Genomic DNA, 22,351 nt, shown 5'->3' on the forward strand with positions numbered 1-22,351 from the left:
CTAAAAGCTATTGTTTAAACTCTCTGTGAGGGGGACAATGATACCTACCTTCTAGGGTCCTTGTAAGGATTGGATATACAGTATTGAGTGCATCTTAAATTTTTTTTAATGTTTATTTATTTTTGAGAGAGAGGGAGAGAGCGAGACAGAGAGAGAGCGCGTGTGAGCAGGGGAAGGGCAGAGAAAGGGGAAGACACAGAATCAGACTCCAGGCTCTGAGCTGTCAGCACGGAGCCCGATGTGGGGCTCGAACTCATAAACAGTGAGATCATGACCTGAGCCGAAGTCAGACGCTTAACCGATTGAGCCACCCAGGCGCCCCTAGTGCATCTTAAAACACTAGTGCGGAGGCTACTACCAGATAGGAGCTGCTCAATAAAGGCTAATTATTATTATTATTATTAATCACCAGACCCTTGACTTCTCAACAGATTTCTCTTGATCTCTGATTCCTCCTCCCCCATTCCCGCATCCCCTCCTGAGGGAACAAAAGGAAAGAAAAATGAATGTCAGTGACCCAACAAGTTGTACTGATCATCGGCCATGAGCCCGGCACTGCTCTTGGACAATAAAGTCAACGAAGAATGAGGATTCTGTGTCCTCGCCTTTAGGAATTTACCATCTGTTTGGACAGTTGACATCAGCACACGTGGGCCAAGTAGGTCCTAAATTGCTACATTTGGGTTTGAAGCAACTGAGAGTAGTGTGAACTAGAAGAGTCACAGAGGACCACCCACGAGCACTGGGGGAAACGATGAGGCATCTGTCGTGCTTGATAAACTGTGAAACGCCCCCTCCAGTCTTCTACCCCCTTTATGAGCATGTGCGCAGGTGTATGTAGATGGGGAAAGGGCTCACACTGGTAGGTCTACATGTCAACGCTGTCACTCCAAAAACATAGGCCAAGATAAGGCATGATGAATGAACGGGAGGGGTATAAGCCAAGGCAGTGGAACAGCGGTGTCTCTGGTCCTTACCGGGATGCCACTTGTAGCCCATATTGTCACGGCCTTGGAAGGATGGACAAGACTTGCACACGGAGAGAGCAGAACGGATAGGTGAACGTTGGGAGACCAGCAAGTTTTAGGCGTCAACGAGGAGGCCAGCACTGGGCCGTGTGCATCTGAGATGACAGTGGTACCTACAAGTGGGGCTGTCCCCCTACTTGGGGAGTTTTTCAGATACACCAATTCAATGGAGAAGTTCATTCCTTGCGTCTGCCTCAGCTCATGAATTGTTTACGTACTGTGGCTCCTGAATAGTTCTCTACTTAAAATTTAAAACCAGTAAATAATTCACAAGGTACAAAATCAAGTAGTAGAGTAAAAAGTCTCCCTCCTGCCTCCCTCCACGCAATACCCTTAATTTCTTGCATAGCCTTCCAGAGACATCGTGTTCAAATGAGAGCACGCAGAACACACGGTCCCACGTGATGCTCTTTTCACTTTTAATTTTTTAAAAAACCTCCCAGGGGAGTCTGATGATCACTTAGGTTTAGGTGCCACTGCTCTAGGTGGCTGGGAATATGAGGCTGAGATACAGGAGAGAAGCTAGGATTTGCAACCATATCATTCATTCCACAAGTATTTCCTGAGCACCTGCTCAAGGCCAATGCTATGCCCGTGTCGGGGATGCAGCAGAGAGCAGCGAACGCTCCTGAGGCTTCAGGGATTAGTGGGGAGAAGCCAGGGGTTTTGAGGTGGCCAGTGCTGCAGTGGGGAGGTACAGGATGCTAGCAATGTGCCCAGAAGGGGCCCCTCCACTAGTCTTGGGGTACGGGATGCAGAGAAGTCCCTTCTAGGGTGAGGACGTCCAGGCGGAGAGCGGAAGGAATGTGCCTGCCACTGGGTGAATGGTGAAGCTGGTGCTAGGAGTGGAGCTCTTGAGGGGAAGGGGGCCGGAAGGAAGAGCCAAGCAAGGGGTACCCGGTGCGCGGCGGGGGGGGGGGGGGGCGCTCAGTCGGTTTAGCATCTGCCTGTTGATTTTGGCTCAAGTCATGATCTCACGGTTCGTGAGTTCGAGCCCCACGTCAGGCTCTGCGCTTAGTGCAAAGCCAGCTTGGGATTCCCTCTTTCTCTCTCTCTCTGCCCCTCTCCCGTGCTCTGTCTCTCTCACGTGCTCTCTCCCTCTCTCTCTCACTCTCAAAATAAATAAATAAATAAATAAATAAATAAATAAAGCTGAAGAAGAGCTAAGCAAGGTTCATGGCCAGAGAGGTGGAAAGCCCACACTTAGGGCATGGAAGAAGGAACAGAAAAGGGACATGGTGATGTGGGATGTGGGGAGGAGGATCTGGGGCTCATTCGTTCACTAGTGCACACTTAAGAAGCACCTCTTACGCACTAGGCACGGGGCTAGGTGCCAGGCAGCACGGCAGCATGGAGGCTGGAGAAACCCGTCTGGCTACGGCCCCGACACAGGAGAAGTGGCTGCACAGTCAAGGTGGACACAGGGCAGGGCAAACCGCAGCCAACAGAGCTTGGGCAGGGTAGCCTAGGGATGGGCTCTTGTGGCAGAAGGCAGTGAGCATCTGACAGATCTCACCAGCTGCTTGGGCAGAGGACAGGAAGGACAGGCAAGGGGTCCCTTCCTCCAGGTCATATGAGGACCCAAGGTTGCTCCCACCAGCCCTATCTTGGTTCTCACTGGCCACGAAGGGCACCTGAGGAGATATGCCAATGCTAGGCAATCTTTTTTTCTTTTTAATGTTTACTTACTTATTTTGAGAGGCAGGAGAGTGAGAGAGAGACAGAGAGAGAGAGAGAGAGAGAGAGAGAGAGAGAGAGAGAGAATATGAGCAGGGGAGGGGCAGGGAGAGAGAGGGAGAGAGAGAATCCCAAGCAGGTTTTGCACTGTGAGCACACAGCCCGACGTGGGACTCTCGTCCACGAATCGTGAAATCATGACCTGAGCCAAAAATCAAGAGTCAGACACTTAACTGACCAAGCCACTGAGGCGCCCCAATGCTCGACAATCTTGAGAAGCCACCAGACCCTGTTTCTGGGAGCAAAATATTCTTCCTCTTGGTTTTAAAATTACCATAAAAAAATCACAGAACTGACATGCAAATACATTCCTTTTGTAAACAACATTACAGAAGTATCCAGAGTAAAAAACATGTTTACTCGCCTTCCATACCACCCCTTTCCAGAAATGACCCCATTGACTGTTTGGTGTGTATCCTTCCAGACTTTTCTCCTACACGTTCATACATATAGAATGTCCTTCCTGTGAGCCAGGCACTCTTCTCGGGCCTGATTTATGGGGCTTCATGAGTTTTAACTCCTCTAATTCTTGCAACAACCCTATGAGGTAGATACGTTATTTTTGTTATCACCATTCTCTAGAAAACAGAGATTCATAAAGGTTAAACAATTAACCCAGTTTCACAATGTGAGAAAATGGCGGAGCAGGAATTTAAACACAGACCATCTTATTCCGGAGTCTGTGTCTCTAATGCTATACCTCTCCTGCCTACACAGGCACACACAGAGAGACGAGGTTTCTTAACTTCTATGGAATCACTCCAAGTTTGTGTGTGTGTGTGTGTGTGTGTGTGTGTGTGTGTGTGTATGTTGCCTTTATTCACAATTTAATTCTAAGCTCTACTCGATGGTGGGGTAGGTAGGGGCAAGTGAAGCTAATGGTCTCGTTGCTGCGTGAGTGAAAACATGGCTGAACCTCTGGCAAAGGCGATTCGACTGTATTTACCAAAATTCGAAATTTCACTTCTAGGACTCTAGCGTGCAGAAATACGTGCAAATGAGCCCCAAGATCCAAATACAGAAATATTCACGTGTTCACTATGACGAAAACACCACCGAAATATTTATCGGTAGGGAATAAATTAATGATGCCGCATCCAACAAAGAGAATATTATGCGGTCACAAAAAGACCAGGGCAGGTCCACAGCAGTGACTTGGAAGCATCTCCAAGAGTTATTGAGGCTAAAAATAAATAAATGAATGAATGAATACAAAACAAACAAAAGCAGGTTACAAAAACAGTATTTATGGTATGACCCTACTCACATTAAAAAAAAGAAACGATAACCCTAAATATATGTGTTCTACGTTTCTAAATGTATAGAAAAAGTTCTTGGGCACCTGGCTGGCTCAGTTGATGGAGCACGCAACTCTTGATCTCAGGGTCATGAGTTCAAGCCCCATGGAGACATTATTTAAAAAATAATTTTTTTGGAGGCTCCTGGGTGGTTCAGTCGGTTGAGCGTCCGACTTTGGCTCAGGTCATGATCTTGCGGTCCGTGAGTTCGAGCCCCGGGTCGGGCTCTGTGCTGATAGCTCGGAGCCTGGAGCCTGTTTCGGATTCTGTGCCTCCCTCTCTCTGACCCTCCCCTGTTCATGCTCTGTCTTTCTGTCTCAAAAATAAATAAACGTTAAAAAAAAATTAAAAAATAAATAAAAAATAAAATTTTTAATTTAATTTAAATTTTTTTTAACTTACATCCAAACTAGTTAGCATCTAGTGCAACAATGATTTCAGGAGTAGATTCCTTAGTGCCCCTTCCCCAGTTAGCCCATCCCCCCTCCCACAACCCCTCCTGTAACCCTCTGTTTGTTCTCCATATTTATGAGTCTCTTATGTTTTGCCCACCTCCCTTTTTTTATATTATTTTTGTTTCCCTTCCCTTACGTTCACCTGTTTTGTCTCTTGAAGTCCTCATAGGAGTGAAGTCATATGATATTTGTCTTTCTCTGACTGACTAATTTCACTTAGCATGATACCCTCCAGTTCCATCCACAAAGAAAAATAAAATATTTTTTTTAAAAAACTCTGGAAGGATACAAAACAAACAATTAATAGTGGTTACTTCTCAGGAGGAAATAAAGGGCTGGGAGTGAAGTAAATTTTACGGTTTACTTTTATACTTGGAGATAGTTTGAATATTTTAGAATGCATTGTCCTGACATTTAAACTGGTTTTTTTTATTATTATTATTTTTTTCAACGTTTATTTCTTTTTGGGACAGAGAGAGACAGGGCATGAACGGGGGAGGGGCAGAGAGAGAGGGAGACACAGAATTGGAAACAGGCTCCAGGCTCTGAGCCATCAGCCCAGAGCCTGACGCGGGGCTCGAACTCACGGACCGCGAGATCGTGACCTGGCTGAAGTCGGACGCTTAACCGACTGCGCCACCCAGGCGCCCTAAACTGTTTTTTAATTCTAATTTTAATTTATTTGGGGGGGGGATGCAGAGAGATGGAGAGAGAATCCCAAGCAGGCTCTGTATCGTCAGCGCAGAGCCAAACGTGGGGCTCGATCTCACAACTGACTATGAGATCATGACCTGAGCTGAAATCAGGAGTCAGATGCTTAACCCACTGAGCCACCCAGGCACCGCTAAATTTTAAAAAATAAATCAAAAAGACTAACTCAAGAGATGAACTGACCCCAAAAGTCAGCACCAGAAAAGTTGGGATAGGGGTGCGGCTAAAACCTGCAGAGGCATTCACCAGGTCTGGGCCCTGGGGACAGAGGAGCTTGGTGGAAAGCAAGACGCCAGGGGTAATGGGGTTAGGAGATTTAGTTGGGAGTAAAGTGGCAGAAAAGATCTGCAAAACACACAGCTGGTAAAGGACCGTTATCCAAAATACACAAAGAATTGTTAAAACCCAACAATAAGAAAACAAACAACTCAATCAAAAAATGGGGCAGGGACACCTGGGTGGCTCAGTCAGTTAATTATCCAACTTTGGCTCAGGTCGTGATCTCGTGGTTCATGAGTTCGAGCTCTGCGTAGGGCTCTGTGCTGACAGCTCACAGCCTGGAGCCCGCTTCGGATTCTGTGTCTCCTTCGCTCTCTGCTCCTCCCCTGTTCATGCTCTGTCTCTCCCTCTTTCAAAAATAAATAAAAATTTAAAAATATATATATTAAAAAAATAAATTAAATAAAACAAAACAAAATTTAAAAAAATGGGGCAAAGACTTCAACAGACACCCCACTCAAGAAGAGAGACAGATGGCGAGTAGGCATATGGAGAGACGTTCAATGTCATTAGAGAATCGCAACTTCAAACGACAAGGAGATATCGCTATATCCTGATTAGAATGGCCAAAATCGAGAACACTGATAACACCAAATGCTGGTGAGGATGTGGAGTGACAGGAGCTCTCATTCATGGCTGCTGCGGATGCAAAAGGGTACAGCCACTTTGGGAGACACTTTGGCAGTTTCTTACAAAACTAAACATACTCTTACCAGATGGTCCAGGAATCACGCTCCTCACTATTTACCCAAATGAACTGAAAATATACATCCACACAAAACCCTGCACATAGATGTTCACAGCAGCCTTATGCATAATTGCCAAAACTTAGAAGCAATCGAGAGGCCTTTCCGTAGGTGAACAGATAAATAAACTGTGGCACATCCAGACAAAGGAATATTATTCAGCCCCAAAAAGAAACGAGCTATCGAGCCATGAAAACACGTGGAGGAACCTTAAATGCATACGACTAAGTGAAAGAAACCAATCTGAAAAGGCTGCATCCTGTATGGTTCTAACTCTGTCATTTTGGAAAAGGCAAATATGGAGACAGCAAAAAGTTCAGTGGTTGCCAGGAGATGCGGGGGCGCCGTAAATGGGGGGGAGGATTTTTAGGGCAGTGAGACTATTCTGTAGGATACTACAAAGGTGGGGCGCCTGGGTGGCTCAGTCGGTTGGGCATCCGACTTCAGTTCAGGTCATGATCTCGCGGTTTGTGAGTTTGAGCCCCTCGTCGGGCTCTGCGCTCACAGCTGAGGGCCTGGAGCCTGCTTTGGATTCTGTGTCTCCCTCTCTCTGCCCCTCCCTGGCTCACGCTCTGTCTCTCTAAAATAAATGAATGTAAAAAAAAAAAAAAGGATACTACAAAGGTGGATATATGTCATTACACATTTGTCCCAACTCATAGAATGTACAGCACAGAGAGCCCTAACGTGAACAACGCACTTGGGGTGATAATGATGCATCAGTGTGGGTTTATCGCTTGTAACAAATGTACCAGTGTGGTGACAGGCAGCTCGCCCATGCGTGGGGACAGGGGTATGTGGGAACTCCGTACTTTCAGCTCAATTTTGCTGTGAACTAAAACTGCTCCAAAAAAGAAAGCTTGCTAATTAATAAAATATATCTCTGAGACCCCTATTGTGCAAAGGTGCTTTCAAATAAATGGGCGGGACTCCCGGAGCCCTTGCTGCCCCAAGCCTTACCTCAGCACCCATAACTCACCAGGTTGTTGGCCAACGCATTGGGACTCAGATCTAGCTCCCCAATCGTTTCGTTCACCTGGTGGATGGAACCAATAAGGCAGGCTGGCAGGTGAGTTTGCTAAGGAAATTTTCTGGGTGCTAATCACGCAGGAACATGATGGGACTAGGCTGGCAAGGACAGTCCCTTACTCTCTCCACTTAACTACTTTCTTTGCAAACATTCACACTTCTTTTATCATTTTAAATGAGTGGCTTTAGGCACCTGGGTGGCTCAGTCCCTTAAGCTTTGGACTTCGGCTCAGGTCATGATCTCACGGTCCATGAGTTCGTGAGTTCGAGCCCCGCATTGGGCTCTGTGCTGACAGCTCAGAGCCTGGAGCCTGCTTTAGATTCTTTGTCTCCCTCTCTCTCTCTGCCCCTCCCCCACTCACACTCTGTCTCTCTCTCTCTCTCAAAAATAAACATTAAAATAAACATTACAGGGGCGCCTGGGTGGCGCAGTCGGTTAAGCGTCCGACTTCAGCCAGGTCACGATCTCACGGTCCGTGAGTTCAAGCCCCGCATCAGGCTCTGGGCTGATGGCTCGGAGCCTGGAGCCTGCTTCCGATTCTGTGTCTCCCTCTCTCTCTGCCCCTCCCCCATTCATGCTCTGTCTCTCTCTGTCCCAAAAATAAATAAAAAAGGTTGAAAAAAAAATTTTTTTTTTAAAATAAAATAAAATAAAAAACATTACAAATACTCTCAAAAATAAACATTAAAAAATTAAAAAAAAATAAATGAGTGGCTTTATCAATTCTAAATGAAAACTAACCACATCCTAGACACCTTGGAAAAACATAAAAAGAGGGGCGCCTGGGTGGCTCAGTCGGTTAAGCGTCCGACTTCGGCTCAGGTCACGATCTCGTGGTCTGCGAGTTCGAGCCCTGCGTCGGGCTCTGGGCTGATGGCTCAGAGCCTGGAGCTTGCTTCCGACTCTGTGTCTCCCTCTCTCTCTATCCCTCCCCCGTTCATGCTGTGTCTCTGTCTCAAAAATAAACAAACGTTAAAAAAAAAAAATTAAAAAAAAAAAAAAACATAAAAAGAAACACCCATTCTGCTACCACCCTAACAACCTCTGTTAGGATTCAGGGAGATTTCCTTCCAGTATTTTTTATACAGATACCTTTTTACATAATTGTAATCTCAGTGAATGCCTACTTTAGGACTCGGACTTCTCTTCCATTCATTATCATGATCATGCTCCATAGAGCGAAATAATTTTCATAGTATTTTAAATGGCATTATATGAATCCACTTGGAGAATGTACTTTAATACACTTAATTGTTTCATGGCTATTGAATACTTAAGTTGTTCATCATTTTTTTGCAATTGTAAATAATGCTGTGGTATACACAGAGAGTTGTTTCCATATTTTGGATTATTGCTTTAAGAGACATTTTCAGGTGAGGCATGGCTGGATCGGAGGGTATCTCAACCTTGTTTATCACTGTTGAAGTCTCTGCCTAGTTCAATGGCCCCTCTTGTCACCCTCTCTAGGTTTGCATTTCTTTTCGTCTTAGCCTCAACCGGTCTAGGATATATCCTTTGCAGAAGCCCCATAATCCTATCACTTCTCACTGCCTTCACAAAAAGCAGGGTTCACTCTTACTTCCATTATCCTCAAGGGTTCTTATAAACCGGAGGACACTTGACCAATGAAGACGCCAAGGAGGGACATGAAAATCATAGGAAGGGAAATGGGTTAGTTAGGTTCAGAGGAGTGTGGGATTAAGGAGGAAGAGGGGACATTAGAAAAAGGGCCAGGGAAGTGAGTCCCTGAAGCAGCCTCTGATGGGATCACTTGTGCTCATCTTGAGAAGGGTTTCTGAGAGGTGTAGAAAGCGAGGGGATACAGAGGGACACATGGTTTGGCTGGCAGCAGTGGGACTTGAAGGTCAATGGGCTCTTTATGAGATGGGACCATCTGGCGGTATTTATAACCTGAGAGGGTTATTTGCCGGATGAGCTCTAAGGTCCTCCAGAGATGGGGTTCTGCGGGTCCCTGGCATAGAGTTCAGAGTCACAAGTGAGATGTGGATCAATAAAGGGAGGGCTAGAGAAGTAAGATTCTGGAAGAGTCCAGGTGATGCCAGAGAGGGCAAACTCTGAGCCCAGGTAGGAGGCCTGGCAGGTGAGAAGTGAGGCCAATTGGAATGAGAACAATGAAGCTGGGTCTTTTTTTTTTTTTTTTTTTTTTTTTGGTTAATGTTTGCTTATTTTTGAGACAGAGTGAGAGCAGGGGAAGGGCAGAGAGAGAGGGGGACACAGAATCCAAAGCAGGCTCCAGGCTCTGAGCTGTCAGCACAGAGCCCAACACGGGGTTCGAACTCATGAACCGTGAGATTGTGACCTGAGCCAAGGTTGTATGCTGAACCAACAGAGCCACCCAGGTGCCCCAACAAAGTTGGGTCTCAAGCTCACTTATCTGAGGGCTGAGGGCTTCACCATGACTTCTTATTTGCTACCTATAACTATAATTCTTTGGAAGACAGAAGATATTTCAATGAATATGTCAACAAATATTTCCAGTACTTCTTCCTTTGGGACTCTTTCCAATTATCCTAGTAAAATAAATTCAAACCAAACAACCCTTCACAGTCTCAAATTCTTTTAGAGCATAGGTCGGGCTTAACTAATTGAAAAAAATCAATGAGCACATAAGGAAAGGAGCTAATAACGTGTGTCACAGACACAAGCCCTGGTTACAGGTCTGCAGCAGGTGTATTTGGTCTGGATTGTAGACGGCACCATAAAAGGATACAGGGTGGGTTGTCTTCCAGATTCTTCCTTGCGGCATTCTTCATCGCTTTCCTCGCAGCGAGGGAGACAGTCAGGTGCTCGTCTACTGGCACCATTGGCAAGGCAGTGACATTGATGGTATCTATGTTCCTGAAATAAGCCATGATCCAGTTTCTCGTAAACTGACAAACAGTACGTTTCCACTTAAGAATCTCTCATTTCCCACTCCGATCTTGTTCTCTGTTCAGCCAGCCTCCTGGAAATCACAAATACCATAGAACCACCTTAGAAAGCACAACCACGCTCGTCTGGTAAGCAGGGCTGATGGCAAGGTGCACGCTGCCTGCAACACGGGGGATAAAGGCCTCCATCTGACACGCCCTTCTTGACTGAGGATTTCAGACACATCAACTTTTTCTGGCCTGTCGATGTTCCCCCTGTTTGCCAAGAAAGCTGTTCTAGTTTTTACAGTAAGGAGACTAGAGTGTTGGAAAGGCCAGGGCTCCAGAGCACCCAGCAAATCAGTTTCCAAATTAGAAAGGAAATCAAATTCCTGTCTCTCTGAGGCTCATTTGCAAAGTCAGAGATTTGGATTAGATTCCTAAGACCCTTTTTCGGCTCTCAGCTGCTCTGATTCTATGATACTGGGTCTATCTCCTCAGCATGAAGCTGGTGATCTACCTGAGGCTTTCTGCCCCCTCCCAGAATGCTGGCCCCATCACTACTCTTCCTCCTGCCTTCAGAACACTCCGGCTGGACTGCCCTCCTGGATCCTTGCTTATTAACCAGGAGTTCATTCTACTATTTGTGGATCTTCCATATCCTGAGCCTGGTGGCATAGGCCTGTTTCTAAGGAAGTAAAGACTCAGATCGGCCCTCAAGAAGCTCATACATAATGGAAGGAGAGAGGAAAGGTGGTTTAGTGGGAAAATTAACCAAGGCCCCTCTCATCACATCCTCTCTCCCTCTTCTTCAGTTGATGCCTTCTGCTCTGCCCTTTTCTACGCAACCACTCAACCTATATGCCCGCCCCTCTGAAATTGCTCCTCGTCCCTGCTGTGCTATGCTGCTGGCCTCTATGCCTTTACACACGCAATTCCATCTAGTCAATGCACATCCCAGGTGACACATCTTTTAGAAAACCTTCCTGAATTACTCTAGGCCATTAGTGACCACCCCTCCTCTGGAAAGTTCAGGATTCTGCTTTCATCTCTCCATTACAGCACTTACAATTCTGAACGGGAATTATTTGCTTCCACACCTTTTTCCATCAGGCAAGTTGCTCCCTAGGGGTTCGGCACACTCAATATCTGATTCCATTTTAGACTCATTCACCACGCTTCTTTCTAGTCCAGAGAAGCTATCCATTAGGGCCTGGGGCTGTCCCAAGTCAGCTGGATTGCAGGAAAGGCTGTCCCAGGCCCACGTCAATACTATCTCCTCTTTCGGCTCCCAGCCATAAGCCATGTAGGCAAGGGGGAGAGGGGTAAGGTGGAAGCAGGTGCACTGCAGGGCTCCTTGTTTTCCTCCTACTCACTCCCCAGCATGACTGGAAAACTATAGCATGTTCTCTGAAAAGCAGGCTTTTAGGGCAACCCTATCAAGAAGGCTCTTGCTTTAACTTAACATTCTTACTCGTGCCTAATGGAAGAACTATTACTATGCTCCTTAAAAGGAATGTTTAAGAGACGCATGCCGTTCTCTTCTGAATTTTCCATCATGCCCTTTTAGGTGTTCTCTGAGATATGACAAGTCTTTACCTTCACTACTTGGGGAGGAAAAACGGCTAGGGGAGACAATGAACTTCATGGAATGAACAACACCGCACGGTGTTGGGGGCAGGAGAATAGCAAACGTTCTGCTCTCATGTAGCAAGTATCCTAGCAGCCGAAGTGCGAATGCCCTCTGTTTAAAGTTAACACGTTAAACAATTTTAAGCATGTTAAATACGTTAAAACAATGCTGACTTTGGAATCAGGATTCAGTTTTGCCTTCAGCAATGACGGACTACTTACTGAGTGCCCGACACAAGCCAGCGGTGTGTTCTTCCTGGAGACAGGGTGGTGAGCGAAACCAGACTTGCTCCCTGCTCTAAGGGACTTCTGTCTGCCAGGGGAGACATGCGGTAATCAAACAATTATATAAATAAATTGTGAATGATAACTGTGACCATACGCAGGAACATACGCAGTGCTGTGAGATGAGCTGAGATTACGTAAGGATGTAGGCAAGCTTGGAGGAAGAGCAGGAGTTAACTAGATAAAGGGGATGGGGAAATACCATCCAAGCAGAGGGGAGCAAGTGTAGAAAGGCAGGAAAAGGCGAGACCTGTGCATCGCAGTAGCCACTAGCCACATGTGACAACTGAGCCCTTGCAATCTGGTTAGTGTGACTGAAGAAATGAAATTTCAATTTTAGTTAATTTAATTTTTTTTAATGTTTATTTCTGAGACAGAGAGACAGAGCATGAGTGGGGGAGGGGCAGAGAGAGAGGGAAACACAGAATCCAAAGCAGGCTCCAGGCTCTGAGCTGTCAGCACAGAGTCCGACGCGGGGCTCGAACTCACAGACCGTGAGATTATGACCTGAGCTGAAGTCGGGACGCTCAACCGACTGAGCCACCCAGGTGCCCCCGATTTTAGTTAATTTAAACTTAAAAGCTGAAGCAGTATCAATGTAAAAGCACTGATCATATGTTGAAATGATAATATTTGGGACATACGAGTTAAATAAAATGTTCGAATCCATATAACCTGGTTTTTAAAAAATCTTTAAAATATGGCTACTAGAAAATTCTCAATTACATACGTGGCCCACATCATGTTTCCATTGGGTATTGCGGGATTAGACTGTGCAGGTCTTGGTTCTAGGACATGGAACTCTCCCCTTTTTAATACACTGAGGTGTAGTTGGAAGAAAATTGCACTTGGAGCCAGAGACCCATGGGTTCTGCCCCTCATTGGATGGATGGACTGGGTGCACTCGCTAGGCACCCAATAAACATCCCTTGAATGGTTCTGAGTTCTTTATTTTTCAAATGGAACCAATAGTTCACTGTTAGGACTTCAGGGGATCTGGAGTTGATTCTCGAGTAGTTCTCTGCCCTTGCTCACTGTGCCACCTTGAAGCGGTCCCTGGCCTCAGTTTCCCCTGCTTGTAAAAGCTGATGAGAGTCAGGAAACTGCAGTCTGCGGAAGTGGGCAGGGCGGATCATCGTCCTTCTGTGCGTCTTACCTGAAGACATAGGCGAAATCCGACGAACTTGGGGCCGGTTCCGCCACGGGTCCCTCAGGGGACCCCGCAAAGTTCTGGATGGGACACCCGACATCCACCAGGAAGGGGTGCCCTTTGCTTTGTGCTCGGGGAGGAAGAGGAGGAGGAGGGGCGTCGGGGAGAGGCCCATTTTGCTACTGTGAGTCCTGGCGTTCCCCAGGCAACGCCAGGCGCAGTCACCACTGCCACCCTTCCCACAACAATGGAACCTTAGTGAGCCACCGCTGCGTCCGCGAGACGCCGTTACCACAGTGATGGTCCCGGGCGGTAGGGGAGACCAGACCAATGGGCTTGTGGGGAGGGAGAGTGTAGTTCCTCGTCCCAGCCTATCGCACGGGGAATAAAAATGACTCCAGGAGACATTCCCCCCCGTGGATTGTCTTCAATGTATCGAGGGCAGTCCTCAAGTGTTTCTGATGCTTCGCGGAGGCTCCCGTTGGACACCGCGCCGCGCCGGGCACCCCCCTATCTCTCGGTGGTAGAGGCCGGGGCGGGGCTGCGCGTGCGCGCGCGGGTGGGGGGCGGAGCATCGCGGGAGCCGTGGTCGCGGTGGGTGACGCGAGCCTCTGCAGGCGGTTTCCGGCAGGTATCTGGCTGCGTTTTGTCCCTGGCTCCTGGGGCGCGACTGTTCTGAGCCTGGCGTCGCTCCAGGGCCCGAGGAGGGATGGGACGCCCGGGCGTGCTCCAGGGGACCCGGGGCTTCCCCGCCGCTGGAGCGGCCCGAGGGCGCGGCACAGGGGGCGGAGGCTGGGTTCATCCCAGGCCGGTCTCCGCACTTCTCGGAGCGGGTTTCCTCGGTGAGAAACCGGGGTGGTAGTTCCTCCCCGTCAACCGGCTGGCTGTGAAGAGGGTTAGATGAAGGCGTGCGTGTGAACGTTTGTTCTCTACGGTTAGTTGAGTCCAGCAGCCCCGGGTGGCAGAGTATCTGCGCGGCGCGGCTCTGAAATCTTTGAGGGACGCATATCTCTTCGAGAATCCAATGAAAGTCAAAAACTGCCCCCTCACCTTCTTGTTAGGTAAAAATAGGATAGTGTATGTTGTGGTCCATTGCAAACTGTAAAGCATTGCACAGTGATGAAGTGATTATTGTCATCAGCGCAGAGGAGTGGACCTTATTTGAAACCCAATTCCACCGCCTTCCCACCGCGTGATTGGGAGCGAGTTACTTTACTTCTCTAAGCCTCCGTTTTCTGATCTGTAGACTGGGACATACTTCACTTCATCTATTTCTCAGGGTTGTTGTGAGCATCAAATGCTCACAGCTTTTTATAAACACCAACACACTATAACAACCTGTAAGTGGGTAACTGTTGTTATCTCTGGTTACAAATAAAGAAGCCGGGGGGGGGGGGCAGAGAAGATAAGTTCTGGGGTCCCACTGGGGCTGAGTGGCAGAGCCATGACTGGAACCCAGATGCTCTTCCTTCACTTCCTTAGAGCTGAGCCCTCTGTCCCCAGGGAGTTTCATTAGAGAGACAGCTGCCTTGGGCCACGGGGGTCAGCTGGAACTTCTGGGTCCACACTAATGTTCCAGGATCCTAGGGACTCAGCCAAAGTTGTTCGTGGATTATTGGTACTGACTTAAAAGGCAGCTCCACCAGACCCTTCCTTTTCCTCATCTGTAATATATTGATGATCGTTCTCTGCTTAAGGGTTATGAGAATGGATGAGGTTGTGAGTGAATTGCTCCTGGTAAAACCCGGAGAAATAAAGTAACTTGGCTAGGGTTTAGCAGGCAATTGAGGGGCAGAGCCAGACCTGGAACTCCAAGTTGCGTCCAAGTGATACACTCAGGCATGACTGGAGGCTTTGCAAAAACAACTTGGCTAAGTATTTTTCCTTCTTCAGATGTCTCCAGATGCTTGGAAGGGCAGGTGCTGCCTTTTAGCTGTTTTTTGTTCTTTTGTTTTTTTTTTTTTTTCCATAATTAACACATGAATATATTACCATTGTAGTAATTTATTAAATCCAGAAATATATTCCTTTAATCTAATTTGATATTATAACATGGAATTGCCACCATTTGACCGTTTTTTACCTATAAAATGACAATGTCACTTAAGCCAGCCATCCCATTCCCCTTCCCACATTAAGCATATTGAGCAGTTTGGTGTATCTTTCCAGATTTTATTTTGTTTTGTTTTATTTAATTTATTTAAGAGAGAGAGAGAAAGTGCATAAGCAGGGAGAGAGAGGGGGAGAGACACAGAAAGAGAGAGACTCTTAAGCAGGCTCCACACCCAGCACACAGCCAGACATGGGGCTCAATCCCATGACCCTGACATCATGACCTGAGCTGAAATCAAGAGTTGGATCCTTAACCAAGTGAGCCACCCAGATGCCCCGATTTTCTTCTATTTTTTAATGTGCACACCGACATTCTTGCCTTTTTTTTAAATTTCTGTCTTCTCTTATACCATTATAGTATACACATTGGTTCTATAGCTTGCTTTTCTTTTTTTTTAATGTTTATTTTTGAGAGAGAGACAGAGTGCAAGCAGGGGAGGGACGGAGGGGGGTGGATAGAGGATGCGAAGTGGGCTCCCTGCTGACAGCAGAGAGTCTGAGGTGGGGCTCGAACCCACAAACCATGAGACCATGACCTGAGCCACAAGTCAGATGCTCAACCTACTGAGCCACCCAGGTGCCCCTGCAGCTGGCTTTCTTAATGTTAGAGTATGTTGGGTTCTTTCCAGGTCACTTCATATACAGCTGCCTCGTTGTTTTTACTTGCCCTGTAGCATTCCATTGTAAGAACACAACAGTGTATTTGGCTACACCAACCATTGGTAGACATTTTGGATTGTTTCTTTTTTTTCACCGTTACCAACAGTAGGGAATTTTTTTTTTAATTTTTTTTTCAACGTTTATTTATTTTTGGGACAGAGAGAGACAGAGCATGAACGGGAGAGGGGCAGAGAGAGAGGGAGACACAGAATTGGAAACAGGCTCCAGGCTCTGAGCCATCAGCCCAGAGCCCGACGCGGGGCTCGAACTCACGGACTGCGAGATCGTGACCTGGCTGAAGTCGGACGCTTAACCGACTGCGCCACCCAGGCGCCCCAAGGGAATTTTTTTTTTTAAGTTTTTAAATTTATTTGGAGAGAGAGAGTGTGTGGGAGAGGGGCAGAGAGGGAGAGAGAATTCCAAACAGGCTCTGGGCTGCCAGAGAACCATGAAACCATGACCTGAGCTGAAATCAAGAGTCAGATGCTTAACTGACTGAGCCACACAGGCGCCCCAACAGTGGGGAACATTTATCTGTACCTGTCCAATTCTTTGTGGAGGACAAACTTTTAGAAGTAAATTTGCTGGCCAAAAAGTATACACATTCAAAATTTTGCTAGGTTGAAGCGCCTGGGTGGCTCAGTGGGTTAAGCACCCGACTCTTTTTTTTTTTTTTTTTTTTTTTTTTTTAATTTTTTTTTTTTCAACGTTTATTTATTTTTGGGACAGAGAGAGACAGAGCATGAACGGGCGAGGGGCAGAGAGAGGGAGACACAGAATCGGAAACAGGCTCCAGGCTCTGAGCCATCAGCCCAGAGCCCGACGCGGGGCTCGAACTCACGGACTGCGAGATCGTGACCTGGCTGAAGTCGGACGCTTAACCGACTGCGCCACCCAGGCGCCCCATGCACCCGACTCTTGATTTCGGCCCAGGTCATGAGCTCACAGTTGTGAGACTGAATCCCATGTTGGGCTCTGTGCTGAGCATGGGGCCTGCTTGAGATTCTCTCTTCCTCTCTCTGTCCCTACCTTGCTTGTGCATGCGTTCTTTCTCTGTCTCTCTCAAAGAATAAATAAGTGAACTCTAAAAAAAAGAAATAAAAATTTCCTAGGTTTTTGCCTAACTGAAAAAATTGTAGCATCTTATGTCTCCACCTAGAGAAAATGAAAAGTGTGGGTGCCTGTGTGGCTCAGTGGGTTGAGTGTCTGACTCTTGATTTGGGTTCAGGTCATGATCCCAGAGTTGCGGGATGGAGCCCTGCATCGGGCTCCACGGTGGCGTAAGGTCGACTCATCTGTTTGTACCCGTGACTTTTCCTGACCCTAGGAGAAGGGAGCATTGGCCTTTCCTTCATCCGGCCAAAGATGCCTCTCTTTGGAAATACGTTCAGTCCCAAGAAGACGCCCCCTCGGAAATCTGCTTCTCTCTCCAATCTGCATAATGTGAGTATCATTACTGGGCCCATCCCGGTGTGCAGTGTGGCTGAAACATCAAGCCTGGTCCCTGATGGAAAGCGTCGTCCTCCAGAGGCACCCTTGTAAGGAAAACATCCTTCTAATTCATATTATTGCTATTGCTAAAAACCTTTTTAACTCTTGGGGCTCCTGGCTGGCTCAGTCGGAAGAGCATGTGACTCTTGATCTCAGGGTTGTGAGTTTGAGCCCCATGTTGGATGTAGAGATTACTTAAATAAATAAACTTTTTTTTTTTTGGTTGTTTTTTAATTTTAGAAAGAGAGAATGCAAGCAGGGGAGAGGGGCAGAGGGAGAGAGGAGAGAGAATCCCAAGCAGACTCCATGCTCTGTGGAGCCCAATGGGGGGCTCAGTCCCACAGCCCTGGGATCATGACCCCAGCCAAAATCAAGAGTCAAATGTTCAACCAACTGAGCCACCCAGGCATCCCAAATACATAAAGTTAAAAAAATTTTTTTAATGTTTGTTTATTTTTATTTTATTTTTAATTTTTTAAATCTTTAATATTTTCTTCTTTTTTTTTTAATGTTTATTTTTGAGACAGGGAGAGACAGAGCATGAAAGGGGGAGGGCCAGAGAGAGGGAAACACAGAATCTGAAGCAGGCTCCAGACTCCGAGCTGTCAGCACGGAGCCCGACGCAGGGCTCGAACTCACGGACTGTGAGATCATGACCTGAGCTGAAGTCAGATGTTTAACCTACTGAGCCACCCAGGCACCCCTAATGTTTGTTTATTTTTCAGAGAGAGAGCACAAGCAGAGGAGGGGCAGAGAGCGAAGGGGGCACAGAATCCGAAGCAGGCTCCAGGCTCTGAGCTGTCAGCACAGCGGGACTCGAACTCACGAACCGTGAGATCATGACCTGAGCCGAAGTTGGACACTTAACTGACTGAGCCACCCAAGTGTCCCCAAATAAATAAACTTTAAAACAAAACCAAAAATGGGGTGCCTGGGTGGCTCAGTCTTAGGTTAAGCGTCCAACTTCCACTCAGGTCATGATCTTGTGGTTTGTGAGTTCGAGTCCTGCATCGGGCTCTGTGCTGACAGCTCGGAGCCTGGAGCCTGCTTCAGATTTAGTGTCTTCCTCTCTCTCTGCCCCTCCTGCCCTTGTGCTCTGTTTCTCTCAAAAATAAATAAACATTAAAAAGAATTAAAAAACAAGAAGAAAAACCAAGAACAAGAACATTTTTAAGTCCTGTTTGGAAATCGTTGTCAGAGCGTGTTCAAGAACCTAGTAAGACAGTCAATCTCATCGTGATTCGGGCTCCAAATGACACTAGCCAGCTCGCCTTCAGTTTATTCCCAGGACTTAGCCAAGAATCCATTTTAGTTGTGTCTAAGAATCATACTCATTCTCAAAGGATGATGTTCTGCAACCGTTAGTGTCATTCAAGGCTGTGTGGAAGCTCTCGACAGCAGCTCCTCAAGGGCAGGGCTGGTCACATTCACCTTGGAATCCCTCGGCCTAGTCCTGGCGTGGCGTGGCTGCTGAGTGAGTCGTAGAAACTTTGAAAACCATGTTACAGACCAGCTATGACTGACTACTGATTGAGTGTTAGCATTTCATGCCTTATTTGTGACCTGTAGCGCCCCATGGTGAGCAAGCGATCACCTCGGGGCTTATTAACCTTTAAAAAGGATTTTCTACTTTATTAAAAATGTATGGTAGGATTTCTTAAAACCGTTAAGTGCCAAGTAGACGTCAAATAATTCAAATTTCGATATATGTAGTTTTTCTGGAAAACCTGTATCTTACAATAAGTTGGGACGTTTCTTCCCTCTTAGAGTTCAAAAGGTTTCGTTGTGGGGTGCCTGGATGGCTCGGTCGGTCAAGCGGCCAGCTTCAGCTTAGGTCATGATCTCAACGGGTTTGTGAGTTTGAGCCCCGCGTCGGGCTCTGTGCTGTCAGTGAGGAGCCTGCTTCGTATTTCCGTGCCCTCTCTCTCTCTGTCTCTCTCTCTGTCTCTCTCAAAAACAATAAGTAAACATTAAAAAAAAGTAGGGGCTCCTAGGGGGCTCAGTCAAGTGAGCGTCCGACTTTAGTTCAGGTCATGATCTCATGGTTCGTGATTTCGAGCCCCACATCGGACTCGCCGCTGTCAGCCTGTCAGCGCAGAGCCCACTTTGAATCCTCTGTCCCCCTCTCTCTGTCCCTTCCCCGCTTACATTTTCTTCTCTCAAAAAAAAAAAAAATTTTTTTTAATTTATTAAAATAAATAAAAGTTTTTGTTGTTTTGTGCCTTATCGGATTTTCTGACTTTTAACAAAAAGTTACAAAGTGTGCGAGGTAAGGATTAGAAAAAGGAAGTTAGCTGCTGGGATACAAATACAGTTAGCAGGAGAGTCACTGGGACTGGGGTCCCCCGTGTGCTTCCTGAAGCCTCCATGCAGTGTCTCGTCCACAGCTGGACCGGTCAACCCGGGAGGTGGAGCTGGGCCTTGACTATGGAACCCCCACTATGAACCTGGCAGGGCAAAGCCTGAAGTTTGAAAATGGCCAGTGGATAGCAGGTGGGCTGATTTCCTGCCGTTCCGTCCGGCAAGATTGTGGAAAGGAAGCCCCCACATAACTAACTGCTCGTTCTGTCCTTCCCCAGAGATGGGGATTAGCGGAGGTGTGGACCGGAGGGAGGCTCAGCGCCTACGCAGGCGGAACCAGCAGTTGGAGGAAGAGAACAACCTCTTGCGGCTGAAGGTGGACATCCTGCTGGACATGGTGAGGAGGGTGATGGGGAGGGGCGCCTAGGCTTTCCTTTTGGGGAGGCTCCACGGAGAGTCATTCCATCCAGCTGATTCCTTTGGAATGCCAGTTTGTACCAGGTAAGTTGCTTCGAATCCAAAGATACAAAATTTTTTTTTTTCACATTTATTTATTTTTGAGACAGAGCATAAACCGGGGAGGGTCCGAGAGAGAGGGAGACACAGAATCCGAAACAGGCTCCAGGCTCTGAGCTGTCAGCACAGAGCCCGACGCGGGGCTCGAACTCACGGACCGCGAGATCCTGACCTGAGCCGAAGTCGGCCGCTTAACCGACTGAGCCACCCAGGCGCCCCTGAATCCAAAGATATAAATGAGAGAGTCCCTACTCCCAGGGCCTCACTGTCTCGCAGGGAGATGGACAAGAAACAAAATGACAGTGCCTGGGGCAAGAGTAACAATTGGAGTGTGCGTAGGGCCTGGCGCCAGCACAAGCGAAAGTAATTCTATCCAGTCAGGAGGGTGTCACAGAAAGGGATGTTTGAATTGAATGTAGAAGGACCAAGGGAGGATCGGAGGGTGGGAAGAGGGCGTTCCAGGAAGAAGGACCGTCTGCTCGTGGCCCGTAGGTGTCCCATATCCAGCGGGCATTAGGGAGTGTCAGACCTGCCGAGGGGCCCGCTCTGTGCTGGTGTCCGCTCTGTGCTGGTGTCGGTTTCCTGTGGCTGCTAAAAACCCCGCAGGCTGTTGGGACTGGGGGTGCCGGTGAAAGTTGGCCGGGAGGCAGGCGCGCCTCTGCTGTCAGGGTTAAGAGCGTGTGTTCTGGAGCTAACCTGCCTGGTTCCTTGTTCGGCTCCACCACTGGCCATGTGACTTCAGCGTGTTGTTTAACTGCCCTGTGTGAAGAAGCTTAGTTTCGTTGTCGAATAGGCACAGTGATAGGATCTGCCTCATGCTGAGTTAATCACACAAGCACCTGCAATAGTGTATTGCTCCGAAGGGCAGCTCTTATTTCAGGGTAAGCCGACCTCCACTCTGGACAGTAAAGTTTCTGTCCCTGTCTTGAATGTCTTCCACCTTCTACTCAGGGGCTTTCTCAAGCCCCCTGAAAGACCCTAGTAAGAAAAGTGGCATTCTTTTTCGGGTATTTTTCCCCCCTGATCACCATTATGGGAGCTACAGCTCAGAAGCTACTCAGACTCTTATTTCTTTAGCCTTAGAATGGTCCATTATGTGCCTTTTTCATCCCCTGAGGCCTGCCGTCTTCAAGGCAGTGAACTCGGTGCAATCCTAGGTGACCAAAATGTGGAGAGGGTGGACTGTGATTAAGTACCGGAGGCCCTGGGTTGTCAGGGGGTTGCATTCTGCCCGGGTACAAAGGGGTTCCCCTCGTGGGGGCCGTCAGTGGCGTGTGAGGGTAGGGATGCTCTCCCCACCGCGCAGAGCTGCCCTCGCAAACCTGCAACAGCCCCGGAAGGTCCTTCTTGGTTAACGGTCCGCTGCCTCACTTTCAGCTCTCTGAAACCACCGCCGAGTCCCACTTGATGGAGAAGGAATTGGAGGAACTGAAAAGCACCAGCCGCAGGAGGAAATGAAGACCCTGAAGACATTCGCTAGGAGGAAAGGGAGAAGCCCACCGGTCAGAGGAGGTGGATGGGGCTGAGGGGTTTTTCTAGCCGAACTAGTGGCCCAGAGTGTCCTATCACGGGGCCAGAAGGCACCGGCCCCCTCGGTTTGGCAGCGGGAACACACTGGTGGAAGCCAGGACTCCAGGCCAGGGCAGTCCTAGGAATGAGCCCTGGGACGCTGTCTAGTCACTCCACGTACGAATGCGCCTTCCCAGGTTCGCCCTCACCGGACTGATGCTGTGGCCAAAGCAGCTGGAGTTCATTGTCTCCCCCCTCACGCTGGGCTGGTGTCCGGGGCGTGGCACCAGTTCTAAAGAGTCCTGCCTCAGGGCCCTTGGATGAGCAGCTCTCCTGGCCCTCCGCGCCCCCGCCCCCCCTCCCCCTCCCCCTCCCCGGGCCTACTCTCTTCGTCCTTTGAAGGATACTCAGTCCGCAGATCCACAGCCTCTTCTGGCTTCAGCTTGTCAGTGGCCAGCACCAGCCTTCCACGGGCAACACTGCATTTTTGTGCTACTTTCCTGTTTACGCATTTTTCTGAAAATTAAATGCTGGTATGTAA

At 47.9% G+C, this 22,351-nt stretch overlaps 2 protein-coding genes across 15 annotated transcripts in view; one reads left to right on the plus strand and one right to left on the minus strand.

Annotated features, from left to right (window-relative positions):
- FAM227A (family with sequence similarity 227 member A) overlaps window positions 1-13,563 on the minus strand; it is a 79,334-nt gene extending 65,771 nt beyond the window's left edge. For 2 of the 11 annotated variants that reach the window (XM_045062369.1, XM_045062363.1), the window contains exon 1: window positions 978-1,948. In XM_045062369.1, coding sequence (XP_044918304.1) covers window positions 978-1,208 — 231 coding nt within the window. In that variant the 5' untranslated portion in view covers window positions 1,209-1,948. Of the gene's footprint in view, window positions 1-977; window positions 1,955-7,233; window positions 7,317-10,015; window positions 10,250-12,008; window positions 12,100-13,227 lie in introns of those variants that run through there. The other 9 variants (XM_045062368.1, XM_045062364.1, XM_045062366.1 and 6 more) reach the window with 8 other exon arrangements.
- Window positions 13,564-13,754: 191 nt separating this feature from the next.
- CBY1 (chibby family member 1, beta catenin antagonist) lies at window positions 13,755-22,351 on the plus strand. Of its 4 annotated transcripts, none has more exons than XM_006934044.4 (5): window positions 13,755-13,852; window positions 17,321-17,436; window positions 19,872-19,977; window positions 20,064-20,182; window positions 21,679-22,351. In XM_006934044.4, exons 2-5 carry the CDS (start codon window positions 17,359-17,361, stop codon window positions 21,757-21,759), a joined length of 384 nt encoding a protein of 127 aa, XP_006934106.1. In that variant the 5' UTR covers window positions 13,755-13,852; window positions 17,321-17,358; the 3' UTR covers window positions 21,760-22,351. The 4 variants fall into 4 exon arrangements, with proteins under 4 accessions (XP_006934106.1, XP_019691145.3, XP_003989312.1 ...); XM_019835586.3 differs by lacking the exon at window positions 13,755-13,852 and adding an exon at window positions 13,869-14,063; XM_003989263.6 differs by lacking the exon at window positions 13,755-13,852 and adding an exon at window positions 14,018-14,155.

The sequence above is a fragment of the Felis catus genome, chromosome B4 (assembly GCF_018350175.1).
Source record: "Felis catus isolate Fca126 chromosome B4, F.catus_Fca126_mat1.0, whole genome shotgun sequence".
NCBI lineage: Eukaryota > Metazoa > Chordata > Mammalia > Carnivora > Felidae > Felis > Felis catus.